The 14,276-nt window shown below is 38.4% G+C and overlaps 1 protein-coding gene across 1 annotated transcript; it reads left to right on the plus strand.

The window, feature by feature from the left end:
* The first annotated feature begins 1,846 nt into the window (after positions 1–1,846).
* On the plus strand, positions 1,847–13,549 carry atp6v0e2 (ATPase H+ transporting V0 subunit e2). Its single transcript, XM_042485396.2, has 4 exons — positions 1,847–2,059; positions 3,660–3,707; positions 6,162–6,260; positions 8,610–13,549. The coding sequence occupies exons 1-3, from the start codon at positions 1,956–1,958 to the stop codon at positions 6,253–6,255; spliced, it is 246 nt and encodes an 81-aa protein (XP_042341330.1). The 5' UTR covers positions 1,847–1,955; the 3' UTR covers positions 6,256–6,260; positions 8,610–13,549.
* The last annotated feature ends 727 nt before the right edge of the window (positions 13,550–14,276 follow it).

Raw genomic sequence — 14,276 nt, forward strand, 5'->3', positions numbered from 1 at the left:
ATTGTTATTATTATTATTGCATTTTTCTTTTTACTGAAGCTAAATAACAAAAACATAATGATTTTTTTTAAATACACCCCATATATATATACACTGTATATATATATATATATATATACATACAAAATCAAGATTACAAACTACAAACCCTGTTCTGTTTAATTATGTGAATTGTGTAATTGTGGAATAATTTGGTATTCATTACGAGGAAAAATTAGACAGCATTCAGTTGGTTCACAATTCCAGTTAACTGGAAACAATTCATAAACTGCACACAAAAATGTTTAAAATGTCTACAGGCTATGGGCATACAATATAAAAGCCTATGCAAATATCAAACAAAATCTTGAAGGCTTATGAACTTAACACAGCAGTTTCAGAACTTTGTCTCTGTTTTCCCATCAGGGACAAATCGTCCGCTGTCTACCCAAGAAATGAGAAATATCCTGAGAACAACAGACTCTAAGCCATCTGGTATTTCCTGGCAGGTTGACCCACTTAAAACTGGAGAGCAGTGGTCTCTGGTCTGGATGGGAGGAATATTTGCGGGCACAGATAAGATTGATTGCAGGGGAAACTACACAATGAATGTAGACTGTGCATTTGTCCACAGGGTGGTATTACTGCTCGATCTTCCATCATATAGAGAAAATATTTGACAGGCCACCTTTACATGTGGTGTTAAAGGTATTATTCTCATTAGAGCATGTTATGTTAGATCATGATGAAGCGTTGCAGCTCCATTTTGTGCTCGCTGCTCTTCCTTTTTCCCCCAATGACCTCAAAGAACACAGAACCCCAAATTAAATGCTATCTTTTTACACCCAGGTAATATCAGAAGGTTTCATGTAAGGGGGGTGATGGAGTATGCAAAATGTTTATTTCTGCAAACATGGTACCTGCATATCTTGTTCTTTCAGGGAAATTGCAACTCAAACAAGTGGTGCTGGCTGGAAAATAAAGCCTTTAAAATTGAGCTAATTGGCTTGATGTCTTTTGGAAATATGGGAAAAGGCAATGAGCAACAAAATTACCCAAAAATAAACAAGGAATTAGTAAAAAGTACAAGAAAATTAATAATAATAATAATAATAATGATTAAACATTTAATAATAATTTTGTAACATAATTTTAAACAGGTTATTATGATAAGTATAAATAAAGTTTATCTCTAGCTTTTTTTCTTATTTTCAAAATTTACTAATTTCTTGCATTTATGGAGCTATAGAAAGCTAAATAAAATAAAAAGCAGGAATTAAATAAATAAATATGCATTTCTTTTTAAAACTGTTTAAGTTGTTTGTTGATATTATTATTATTATCAATATTATTATGATGTTGTTGTTCTTGTTGTGGTTGTTGTTGTTGTTGTTGTTTTTGTTGTAAGTAGTTGATATTTTTTAAACTAAGTTTAAAAAAATTAAATTAAAATGTGTTCTCAAATCCTGCTACATCTTTTTGAGTCAGAGGAGCAGCTCAGGATTCTCACAGAGAAAGAGAACTACTAGTAGTAAGTAATAGTAACAACAACAGCAACAACAACAACAACAATAATAATAAATACATTGCTAAAGCACCTTATAAACGGGGTTAACAAAGTGCTTTGACAAACAAAGCAGGAGTGGGATTTTGTCTTACTGTGTTTAAAATAGTTTTCTATTCAGGAAATTAAATCACAGATGATAAATCAATATTTTTGGGATGAAAAAAAAAATAATGCCTCCAACCTGCAAACAGGCGTCCAATCCCTCTCAATGTAATACAAATGGACATCCAGTTAAACCAATCAGAGTCCGCTGTCTCCTGGCTTTGGACCAATTACGTGTCGTATTGGTTGAAGTGGGCGGGCACATCGTAACGCATTGCACTAGCTCAGCGGCCATTGATGCGCTTCATCTCTAAACGGACACACCGGTTATTTCTTCCAAATTTGCGGTTTTGTGCGGTCTGGAGCCATGGTTTCTCACTCTCTCGCCCTGCCGATGATCTGCTTCACCACGTTGTGGGCTCTGGTGGGCGGCGTGGCTCCGTTTTTAGTGCCCAAAGGACCCAACCGAGGGTAGGTGGTCTAGCTTCAGTTTACTGCAATTAACGGCGATTATCGAGTGTTTCCTTTTACTTTATGCACAAATATTACCATACAGCCTCAGTTTGGTTTTTATAATTCAAGAATTAATGTTCAGCTGCGTAGCATCTTCATAAATATGTGCTCGTGCTCATGTGATGGAGGCCCCGAGCGTCATTTTGCGTCCATCCTAACATCCTCTGCTTCCTCCCATTCATCCGCCACAACACGGCAGTAAGGTTAAAGGGTCAGTCAGGCACTAACGAGGTCATTTCGGTTAATAATAACAAGATATTATTGTTACTGTTTGGGTTTTAATGCGATAAAAAGTCGGAATTGTGAGTCTTGGTGCTTGGATGAATAAACTGATGCTGCCATTACATTAGTTCATTGGTTCCCAGTGGGTGGGTCGCGGTCCACAAGTGGGTCGCGTGTCCACTCTGAATGGACCACAAGTGACTTACGACCATGTCAAGTGTCAAATATTTTCCCTTGAGCCTCCCTGAGTGACTCGAGGGAAATGCATGAAGTGTTTGTCCCACATGTTGTGTTCATGAACCGTCGGAAAATTGAAAATCCAGTGATTATTTCTGTTATAAAAGTTACTGGCTGGGATAAATGATTAATTTTGGCGATTTTTATTTCAGTTTGGAAGGTGTGCTTTCTGTAAAAATAACCAAAAATGTACAAAAACTTTAGAGAAAAAGCAAATCACCAAATAAAAGAAAAAAAATCACCCAAAAAATTTAAAGATAAAAAAATGCACCTAACATTTACCACATTGTGTACCTTTTGTTTTTGAAACCTTATAGATAACCTTTTTTTATATATTATGTGGTCCTTATGGTCAACATTTCACAAAAAAATACATTTCCTAAAACGTAACATTTCACAAAACACAATTTTGTTTAGTGAAATGTTAAGGGTTTTTTTTTCATATGCAGTATTTTGTTAAATGTTGTGTTTTGTGAATTTGGGTGTGTTTTGTGAAATGTCATTTTGTTTTGACCCTCAGGGCCACCATACAGTACATCTTCACCATTTTCTACTTTGTGCTGCAACTTCTGCACAACAATTTTCCTCAGAATAAGTATAGTCTCAAATCATCTTTTACCATATGTGTAATTTTATATGTTGATATAGTAAATTATTTGGTAAATCAAGAAATGACAAAATAACCAAACAGAAATTTCAATTTTCGGGCTAAAGCAGCTAAGAAATTAGCTGAAAATCAAGGTACTTCTTAATGCAGTTAATGCAATATTCCCACTTATGCTCATTTAACATTGTAACAGCCCAATACAACCACAGATATAAATTAAAAATATGAACCTCAATATAAATGATTTCCTTGACAGTTTGCAAATTTACATATCTCATGGTATCTATTATATTGCCAAGCCCAATTATAAGTTTATTAAAATTTGGTGCATTGCTACTTTAAATAAGGTGTGTACACTAAACTAATACCACAGCACTATTTATTTAAGTGTCAAACTACCTCAGTTTATCCCACTGATGTTATTGTCATATGGAGATATTTGGAGAGAGTTGCAGCAGTGTCACCCCCCTCTCTGTTTTTTTTTTTTGACAGTGTGATCGTCACCAGTCTCATCCTCACGGCGATCTGCTGTTACCTGTTGTAAGTACAAACAATCCTCCTCTTCTTTCTCTTTGGTGTAAAGCTTCTGTCTTTTGCACGTTGCATGTCTCTCTGCAATAAGAAATGAGAAGTGAAGATCAATAACAAGTCACAACGCTTTAAAAATGTTTCTTGCATGAGAACTTTCTGCAGGGAGGACAGGAAGAGACAGGCAAGCTCCACTGATAATTATCATTTGTAAACTTGCGTGCATTTTTGCAAAAGTGAAACTTACAAGAGACATGATGAAGAGTCTGAATACACTGAAACAAGATATTCAGAGGCATCCTGAGACGGTAACACACTCACAAGCTGAAGGCCAGCTATCAGCCAAGCTTAAGAGCTGAGTATCAGAATTAAAATCAGGAGCTCTGCTGCTCCTGTTGGAACAGTGAGAGCATGAATAATGCAGCACTCACTCAAAACATGCCTGTTCAGAGCGGGGCGATATTTGGCCTGTTGTAGCTTTTTATGACAATCGCTCATGCAAACAACTCTCAACAATGCACGTAAATGGTGCATGTGCCACAGAATAATAAAAGTAATGATACTAATAAAACTCCTACTACTACTACTACTAATAATACTACTACTACTACTACTACTACTACTAATAATAATAATAATAATAAACTTTATTCATATAGCACCTTTCATACGAGAAATGCAACCTAAAGGGTTAATACAAACAGGCCAGCAAGGCATTTCAGCATAAAAATTAAGTGCTTAAAGTCATAAAATCATTTGATAAAAGCATTAATCATAAAATCAGTTCAGACAAAACATTTTAAAAGAAGCAGCAGTCTGAAATGTGTAAAGAAGAGTGTTGGAAAGCCGGTGCTAGATAAAGGTTTGAGTAAACAGATGCGTTTTGTGAGCTGGCTTCTCTGATATCTATAAGTGTATTTTAATAATAATAATTTGTAAATGTTAACGCTAAATCATAACTTTTTTGTGTTTTAAAAGAGAAGAATATTTCAGCGAAATTTATTAACAACTGTTTGTCTACTTTGAATTTTCAGAACATTTTGCTCATTAAAAAACAACACAACGATATTCTGAGAGTGAATTGAATATTAGGCAGATACACAGTATAAGAGTGAATTTAATGAATATTTTCTCCAAAGAATATTCACCAGAATTACGAAAAGCCGACAGGAGACCATTTATGTGTGAAGTTACTGAATATTTTTGCAGCAGCTTTTTGCAGATGGTCCCTGCACACAGAGGACAACTTTATTTGTCCAACTCAAAGGGCATCCAGCAAGAGAAAGTGCCGGCTGTGAACAGTAGATGCAAGCTAGAGTTATTGACTACCAGAGGATACAAGTAGCATTTTTTTGTTGATTGTGTGTTGAAAAAACGACAACTCTCTGAGCTTTTACTCTCTGACAAAGATAATCTAAAAAACAAACTCGCTCATGGAAGTCTGAGTCTGTCTTTTGAGGAAATTATGATTTAAAAAAGTCTGGAAAATGATCTGGAATAGTGATGTTTTTTTGCAACTATGACTATGCGCATAAAACATTAGAGGAATTGGATTTGCACACAGGATTAGTTTTGCACCACTAGGTGGAGCCCCGGCTCTTTCGGGGGGGAAATCAATTCACCATGAGGCAAAATTAGATTCGATAACTTAAAAAGTCAACGCGGTTTTAGCTTTAGTTTGGAAATTATGAACCTGGATGAGGTGAAGGAGCTTGAAGTAGAGTGATAAAGCGATAAAGAGGAAATCCATAATGTTGATGATCAAATTGCTGCATTATACACAATATATGCAGTAACTGGAGAACGCTGATTAGTCATTAAGTAGATAATATGGATCACTGATGTTATATCTTAAAGATGCTTTTATGCAATATACAGTAAGCCTTATCAGTGTACTAAAGTTAAAAGAAAAAACAACATATGACTCACTGGGATGTGAGGAGGGAGACTGTAGAAACCTAACATATACTCATCTTATCATTATTGCTAATTCAAATGCACAAAGGTCCAAAACGCATTATATTCACCACCATTATTGCAGAGACTGTGGACGTGAGCGCTGAAAACTGCTTTACAACTGCCGAGTCCACTGAGACCTAAAAAACCCCGCTTGTATCCAGGTCAGCCTGCAGGTTGAACTCATTAGTATCATGATGAATTCACAGGACGATACGATGGTGTTTACGCTCATTAAGACGTCCAGATGCTTTGAGAACTGGTTGAAAGTTGGCCGAGTCCATTGTGTGTCTCCTCGGACTTGTTACAGAGCTGTTTCCTGTGGTGCGCTCTTGCTATCTTTACAGTTATGGTGTTTATTACAATAATATAATCTTTCGGAGTATTGCTCAAAAGTGCGGTAAGAAGACCCAGGCTGCTTTTCTTTGAGGAGACAAATCAAACACTGCTCCTGTGTAACACTAAAAATCTCCGTGTTGATAATAGGTCTTTTCTCTCTTTTTTTCTCAGTTGGTTAGTGGCCATTTTGGCTCAAGCCAACCCTCTGTTTGGCCCTCAGCTGAAAAATGAAACTATATGGTATCTGCGCTACTTCTGGGAGTAAGCAAGGTGAGTTTCTGAGCATTTAAAGAGACAGTTCACCCCAAAAAATGTGTAAATACATATTTGTTGTCTCACCTGAGTGCTGCTTATCTGTCTAGATTATTTTGGTGTGAGTTCCTGAGTGTTGGAGATATCGTCCATAGAGATGTCTGAATTCTCTCCACTATAATGGAACTAGATAGCACAAAAAAGTACTGTCATTTTCCAAAAATCATGACCCGGTTACTAAATCCACAGCCCTTGGTGTGAGCAGTTTCACGTAGGAACTATTTTCTTTCTTCTGAACCGTATCACTGCACAGAAGGAGGCGTGCATCTACTCATGGATGAGAGGCTCGTGGTCGTGACAGCACGAGATGTGGCGCTCGGTGAACTGGCAGTAGATGCACAGTGACATTCACAGTGAGTTCGGCAGACAGAAAATAGTTCCTGCATTAAACTGCTGTTATTTAATCAAAACCTCTTCAGTTATGCATCCATGTTTCACCACATGTATGTATACATGTTTGCGATATTTTGAAAAAAATTACATACTAAGGGGCTGGCAATGGTGCTTGCATGAAACGTTAAACTTTTGTTGTGGTTTGGTCTTTCATTCACACGATAACAGCGTTTTTGGGGGCCTGAATATGAAAACTATTGAAACCAGGTTCCAAAGTGTAATTTTTTGAAAACGCCACTCCTTCTGTCACCGTGTAAACCGGCAGTGTGCAGATCCTGTGAGAACAGTGACATCGCAGCCTCACTTCACACATGCACATTACGTTTCAGACAAATAGGCTGAGGTTATTAACGCTGTCGGTTCTCGTGCGTTCGCCATCGTCTTCTTGTCTTCTTAGAAGAACGCTTTTATGCGCAGGTGCGTGGTGTTCTTTTATGGTATGTCATTACAAAGTGATACCAACAAATACTGGCCTGGCGTGCACACTACAGAGTTTTCGCTTGTTTTTGAGGACCTGTGTACGCGATGATTTTTGTGCACTTTTCCATTTTTATTAGGGCCTTTCTCGTCCAAAAGTGGCCTAAATTAATGCAGCCTCACTTAGCGAGATCCCTATTGTGTTGTTCTGTTTATACTTTTATGATTTATAATGTTAACCTGATTTTGGTATTGTATATATTTTGGATTTGCACTTTATTCACACCTTTTTCACAGGTTTTTATACCTCTGTGCTGAGACAGCTGAGTTGCTGAGTTGTCTCTCTTTCCCATTCTTGTAAATTTAATATCTAAAGAACGCATTGAGGAAATTTAAATTTGGCACAAATGTCTGCTTGGACCCAGTGATGAATTGTTTAAATTTTAGTGATCAAAGGTCACGATCACTGTGGCTTTGTGTCTGTCTTGTGAACGCGATATGTCAAGAACACTTGCTTAAATTTGGCCACAATGAACTAATAAGAAATTGGTGGTCCAAGGTTACTGTGACCTCACAGAACATGTTTTTGGTCATTACTCAAAAAGTCATACACTAAATATGACAAAATTTCACACAAATGTCCGATAGGATAAAGTGATGGAGTTATGGCGATTTCTATCGGAAAGGTCAAAGATCAACTTCACTGTGACATCAGAAAGTTCTGCAAAAACACTTTTCTGGTTTTCCGCTTCTTTGCAGCAACATCCATATTTAAAGCGTCGTAAATTGTCATGAGTCTGAACAGACATGGATGTAAACTGCAAATGCAGTTTGACCGACTCATGGAGGCATGTTGTGGAAATTCACTTTTTATGTGTGCATTCTTGTGTTTGCACTCCCACTTGCAACTGTTGCACAACAATTTCCATTTGGATAAATAAAGTTTCATATTATCTTATTGCTGTTTTACTGTTATTTACTGTCACTTCATTTTACGTAATATTCACAGAGTAACAAAAAATAAGAAAAGGACACAAAATATTGAAGAAAGGTGTTGAAAGGTTTGAAAGAAAATGAGAGCAATTATACTTTTGTCTATTTTCTTTTCTGCTGGCTTCTTGGCTCCGGTGGCGTACTGTACTCGCCTTTTTGCAATTTAAAAACCACTCCATATTTCTCTCTCAGAATGCAGCGTGGAGAAAAAAAATCCCTGCCACTAATCTGTCTACAGTGACAGAAGTGGCATTCAGGCATAAATATTTATCAGCTCCATGAAAAAAATGAGCTGAGTGAAATGAAAAAAATGGCACTTTCATGATTTTTGAAAAGCGTGTTTACTCCGAGCCACTCGTGCTCTTGGATCACGAAGTGCTCTAGATTACCGAGCTCTTTGACATCTTGTGTTGATCCTTACAGTCAATAGTCAGGCTCATAAGTAATGCTCACGATTAAGGACGTTTCTGCTCGGGCTGACATCTGTTTTTCTCTCTGTTCCAGGACTGTGCGACGTGATCATCGTTCCTGTCCTGTGGTTGGCTGGACTTTTATTTCAGCATAACTCCTAAACATGAAGCATTCCCACACACACAATCTGAAGCCGAAAAAAGCTTAAAAGTCAGTTTTCTTTGCAACCTTGATGCACAGTATCTGCGATTTAACATTTAAAGTGAGGTTTTAATGAATAATAGTTCATCTTGTGACCTTAGTACAACACAGTCTGAAGTCTGCAGGATTTTTGAACAAATGAAAAAAAAATTAGGAAAGCATTGAGTGTTTTTCGTGTGTGTGAAAGATTTCCAGTGAAATCATCTGTTAGGAGTAGACGTTAATCTTCCTTCCCTAAAATGTGCAATCTTTAGTTTACTTTTTGTTTGTTTACATTCTGTGTCTCCGCCATCAGGGAACATGAATTTTTAAGTATTTGTATTTATTTGGCCCGCGGACACTGATGTAAGCGCGTTGTGATTACCTCAGTGTCCGCACGGTCTTGTTATATAACTGTTATTATGTGTGATGTAATGGTGTGTGCGTGCGTGCGTGTGTGCGTGTGTGTGTGTAAGAAGAGTTCATTACTGTGAGTGCTTGGACCACGGCCATGAGAATCTCCCGAAACCATAAAAGTGAAGAGCGATTCCCTCCACTTTAGACCACTTCAGCATGAAACTCCCTCCCACACTCCCCTCATGCTCGACACCGCGGAGGTTCTCGTTGCCATGGTGATCTCATCGCCCAATTCAGTCCCTTTCCACTCGACCCCTTTTGATGAAATCCTGCCCGTTCTTGCCTGCTTGTGTACAGATGTACTGTAGGGACATGTCTTTGGATCGAAGGCTGCTGGTAGACGCTGATAGATTTGGTGATAATATCCACTATCTCGAAATCTTTTAATCCTCATTCCCCCCGAAAAAAAAATCCTTCTCAAGTACTTTTCTTTATAGTCAGCCTTTACAGCAAATTCCTCAGTTAAACTTCAGCCAGTGCATTTTTTCAGGGTGAGGAACTCTTTAAGGCAGAGTGACCCCGCACATCTTTTCAGCAGCAGAGACGAAGCTGCTTTTGGAGTGAATTCACAGCAAATTCAACATTGGTGGCAAAAAAGGCACTCCTTTCATTCGTTTGAATGTGCAGCTGCTTTTTAGTGCAGCAGCAGTGAAAAGTTAAAATAGATTAAACTTTTGGAGGATTGCAAACCAACATCACACCCTTTTTACACACAGAAATCACGCTACGGTGTCCCTTTTTTTATGCTCCTTTGCATTGTTATGCAAAACCAAACAGCATGCTGCTCCAGTGTGTGATTTAAGACAGCATGCCGGCGTCGCAGAATCAAAAGGGCCATGACAGGTGTTAAGTTTCACATAACATCATCTGAATCTAGCCTGACTTATAACATCAGCATTGGCAGCCCTTTCTAAACAACAATAATGACAATAGGGCTGGGCGATATGGCATTAAAATAATATCGCAGTATTTTTAGGCTATCGCGATGCACAATGTATATTTTAGGATCTCCTTTAAACTAATGTAAACTTCTCAAACACAAAATTATTAATTCTGGGAAACAAATTCTTTCAAAAACATGGGGAAAAAGGCATGAGCAACAAATGAAGAAATTACCCAAAAAATATCACAAAATTAGTAAAAAAAAAAACAAAACAAAACAGAAAATTACCAAAAAATTAGAACAAAAAAGAGAACAGTAAAAAAATGAAGCAAAGGCAAGGCTCATATGAAAAATACATAATTATGATAATTAGTAATATATCTGAATGGGCATTTCCCCCCTGCTTTGAAAAAAAGAATAATTTTATAATTCTACGAATTTCTTGTTACATGAGGGGACATTTCTTTCTTATTAGAAATTATGATCTGACAATTTATACTCAATGTCTCTGATATAGTCATTTTATGTTTTGCATAAATCAAGCCACAATACACTGAGTATATTCGATATATCGCCCACCCCTACATGGCAAAAGCAATCATCTGCGTTCTCTGTTACATGGCGGCTGATCTTATCCTCTGCTAGGAGGATTTAAGGAGCTCCTGAACTTCATTGTTTTCCCAATTTTCGGACATTTACATCCATTGTTCTTCTTTGAGTTAGCCACCTGCTGCTAGCTGCTTTTTAAATAATTAAGCATTACACATTGTTGAAATTTCACACCCGTCCTTCCCATGATCCCGTCCAACCATCTGTCCTTTTCCTAATGTTTAGGAAATAGCATAGATTTGGGGGAGAGGTCTGAGAAAATATATGGGGCTGGGGCCCTACAGGCCACCCCACTGCTCCGCCCCTGCTGAGTTTGCAAAAAAAGAGCTTTTCTCTCATTATAATTTATTTAATGTATTTATTTAGTTGAGTCACAGTACAATTTTGGCCTCAAATCTCAAAACGCTTATAAGAACAAGATTAATCATTGTAATTACATGTACAGCAACTGTACTGTACAGACTGTATGCGACAGTGGGCACATGTTAATCTGTACACATGCATTTGAGTGTGAGTGTGCACGTCAGTGTGCCACCAACTGGAAATTAGGTCGGTGGAGGTCAAAAGGTCAATGTTATATCTGTTGGTGTCTGTCAGTGCAGCATTTCTGGTCTAGCGCTTATAAAGTAGTCTGAACATTATCAGTTAACTTGTGTTTTCAAGGTCAATGATGTAGTTCGTGTCATGCTTGGAGGGGAAGTCACCAACACTTCATAGTTTGTGTTTGTTTTCGGGTCCACAGCTTGCTTCAAAAAGGTTTCATATTTTACCATTTTTTAACATTTGCGTTGAATGGGATGCTGGTGAGACAGACCTGCCTCCTCCTGATCGCTTTAAGTGTCACAGCTGCGAGCCACTACCACAACTGCATCTCCCCTTTCCTACTCCCCATTTTCAACCCTGAGAGCCCCCTCCCTCCTACCTCAGCACTGTTCCTCCCTGTCCTCCTCTCTAAAACCACTTTGCTTCAGCCAAAAAGAATCAAAATCAATATACAGCTACTTTTTAGAAAGACCAAATTGCGTTGTATCTGTTCCTCCAGCCCTCTTTGGTAGTTGTGGTGGTGGCGTGCGTCTAAAAGTGGATACACTGTACAGCATTTGAGTGTCAGTTATAAAAGTGGAGATACACATCAAAAGCCCTTACACAGATAATGCTAAAGAGACGCTACAAAGTCCCCTCCTTACGTCGTCTTTGCATTTTTACACAAATCGGCGTTCTGCTCCAGTGTGTCGATGTAGATAGCATGCCGGCATAGTGGAATCAAAAGTGACGCGATGTTTAACACAACAGCATCAGCCTTTAGTATTACATATAATGTACGCGTCGGCAGTCCTTTTTCAACAGTGCTGCTTATCACAGATTTGTGCAAAACTTAAGTGATATTTTCAAAATGTCGAATAAAAAACAGTTGTGAGATGACTGCGTTTTCATTGGGTGATGTTCTGCGACTTCTCCTCTGGCGATAACGTTCCAGTAACCATGATGATGGATGTTCAAAACATTAGCAGGTTTATTTCTGTAGAAGGTACTATTTACAATCGAAGGCGACGTAGGCGTGTTACGCAAACAGTAATGGAAAGTCGAGTCCCTTTATGTGGGAGTGGCCATGTATGAGGGATAGTCCATGATTTCAAAGAGGAATTGTGGATCCAAAACCCCCGGATGATCTGCTCAACTTTTGAAGAGTTTTGCGATGCGATAACAGCCCTTCGTAGCTCCTGTTGCATCATGAGGGAGCCTTTCCTACTGACAAGCACGTAGCCATAACATCATTTGACCTAGAAAAGTTTTTTTTAGATATATGGCTTTTCCGAATCACCTGAAATACCACCTCATGCAAGCGTTAAAACAAGCGTTAAAAAGCCAGTATGTGCATGCCAGTGTTTACATGCTACCGGGAAGCCTCCCCCATGCACAGAGAGAGTCCCTTTGTTGGATTTAAAATTACTATGTGCCTCTGATTGGCAAACCCTGACATTTTTATCCTAACCAATAGCCCACTCCTGTTGCCTGAACCTAACCAATCCAACCAGCTTAGGCAACACGGATGCACAAATTTGCGTCTGGTGGTGTTTTTTTTATTCCTCTGGCATTTAACAGCAGACTAAAACAACTGTAGGCGTATATGCTGCCCCGTCAGGTTTGGAGGAATTGCATCTCCGCTGCCTACTGTCCTGGAGCAAAACAAATCCAGTCAGGTTTTCAAAATTTTGGCATCCACTTGAAAGCTGAATAAAGTAACAGTTCTCGTGACATCCTCAGCCCACACATATCTGACACCACAGGTTCCTTAACTGAAGCTCAGCCGCAGAGTTGTGTTTTGGTGCTTGGTGTCCATACCAGTGGAGAGCGCAAGAAGAAAAATTTGAGCATCTGTCCAGACTGTGGTTTTGCACTCAATTCGTTTTCTTCTGTCTTCTGGGATTTCCGACCATTAACCAGATGGACCCATTAACCCTTGTGTTTTTGGGTTTGTTTCCGTTGTTGGTTTGGATTTCATTCCCAGTCCCACTCATCATGCTGTGCGCTTCAGTTAGCTGGCAAAGTCAGTGTCAGTGAATCATCGTCCAACAAACGGTTCTCACCCGGCCAAACAAACTGAACTGAAAGTAGTGGACGCTCCACACTTTTATAAACCCCTCCAAACATGCTGCGTGTAAACTGTCCCTTAATAAAAAACATTCTTGGGCTTCTTTTCCTTTTAAATCTGTTCTTTTGATAACTGGCTGCTGCTTATCTGTTAAATATTCCTGGCAGCACAAACGGAGACAGTGATAGATTTTTCTGTGTGTGTTCGGAGTCGCCATGGTTACAAAAATCTTCATAAGAAGAGATCTGATTGTTGGTGGAGATGAGATCCTATATGTGACCTTGTATTAGTGTGAAGTAAGTGCTTCAAATGTGAAACACCCAATAAAAAAAAATATGTCTCATACAGTCACGCTGCTCTGTTGACATTGTGAACATTCCTCCTGAGCGCACTGGAATGCACGTATTGTGAATGAAGTACACACAGTACATTCACAGTACACATTTATATACTCTGGTTTCAATGGAAATCTCTGAGTGCAAAGCCATTTGACAAAAGGACACAGATTCTTTGCATGACTCAGCAAATACTTGAAGAAGTGTTTCGCAGCTGGAAAGTTGGCCTTTTAATAAAACGGGGTCATCTCTGCAATAGAAATACGCAAATACTTTTGAAATTGGTGAAAACAGAGGTAGAAAACCTGCAACTATCAGAATATACTGCGTAACACCACACCAGTAAATGCACCTGCTGGTAATTCAAACTCGTATAACAACAATGGCAGCGTGCCAGCAGGAAATACTCTGGTACTACAGTTAACACTTTGAAACTTCTGATCGACATTAGTTTTCTTGTACTGAATTCAGACCCTCTCATGTGCGTTTTAAATTCTAAAACGTGAGCAAAGTGGTCTGATTACTTTCAAAAACAGGGAGAAAAAGGTAACCAGCAAGAAATCCCCAAAAAATGCAATAAATTTGTAAATGATGGTGATTTAAATAGATGGTGAAATCATGTAAATAGAGGTAGAGAGATTATTAAAAACATTTTTTAAATAGGGAAAAAGTCCAAAAATTGTAGATCTAATTATTATAATTACCAGAGTTTTGCTGGTTAGGTTGAAAAAGTTTATCACAGT

Source organism: Plectropomus leopardus, chromosome 3 (genome assembly GCF_026936395.1).
Source record: "Plectropomus leopardus strain MGB_pleo_1.0 chromosome 3, ASM2693639v1, whole genome shotgun sequence".
NCBI classification, from domain to species: Eukaryota; Metazoa; Chordata; class Actinopteri; order Perciformes; family Serranidae; genus Plectropomus; species Plectropomus leopardus.

Excerpts from the sequence above, each read along its gene's own strand:
- atp6v0e2 (XM_042485396.2), top strand. The coding sequence starts at position 1,956 with ATGGTTTCTCACTCTCTCGCCCTGCCGATGATCTGCTTCACCACGTTG. Across the intron at positions 2,060-3,659 it reads CCCAAAGGACCCAACCGAGG|TGTGATCGTCACCAGTCTCA; the intron begins GTAGGTGGTCTA and ends TTTTTTTGACAG. Across the intron at positions 3,708-6,161 it reads GCGATCTGCTGTTACCTGTT|TTGGTTAGTGGCCATTTTGG; the intron begins GTAAGTACAAAC and ends TTTTTTTCTCAG.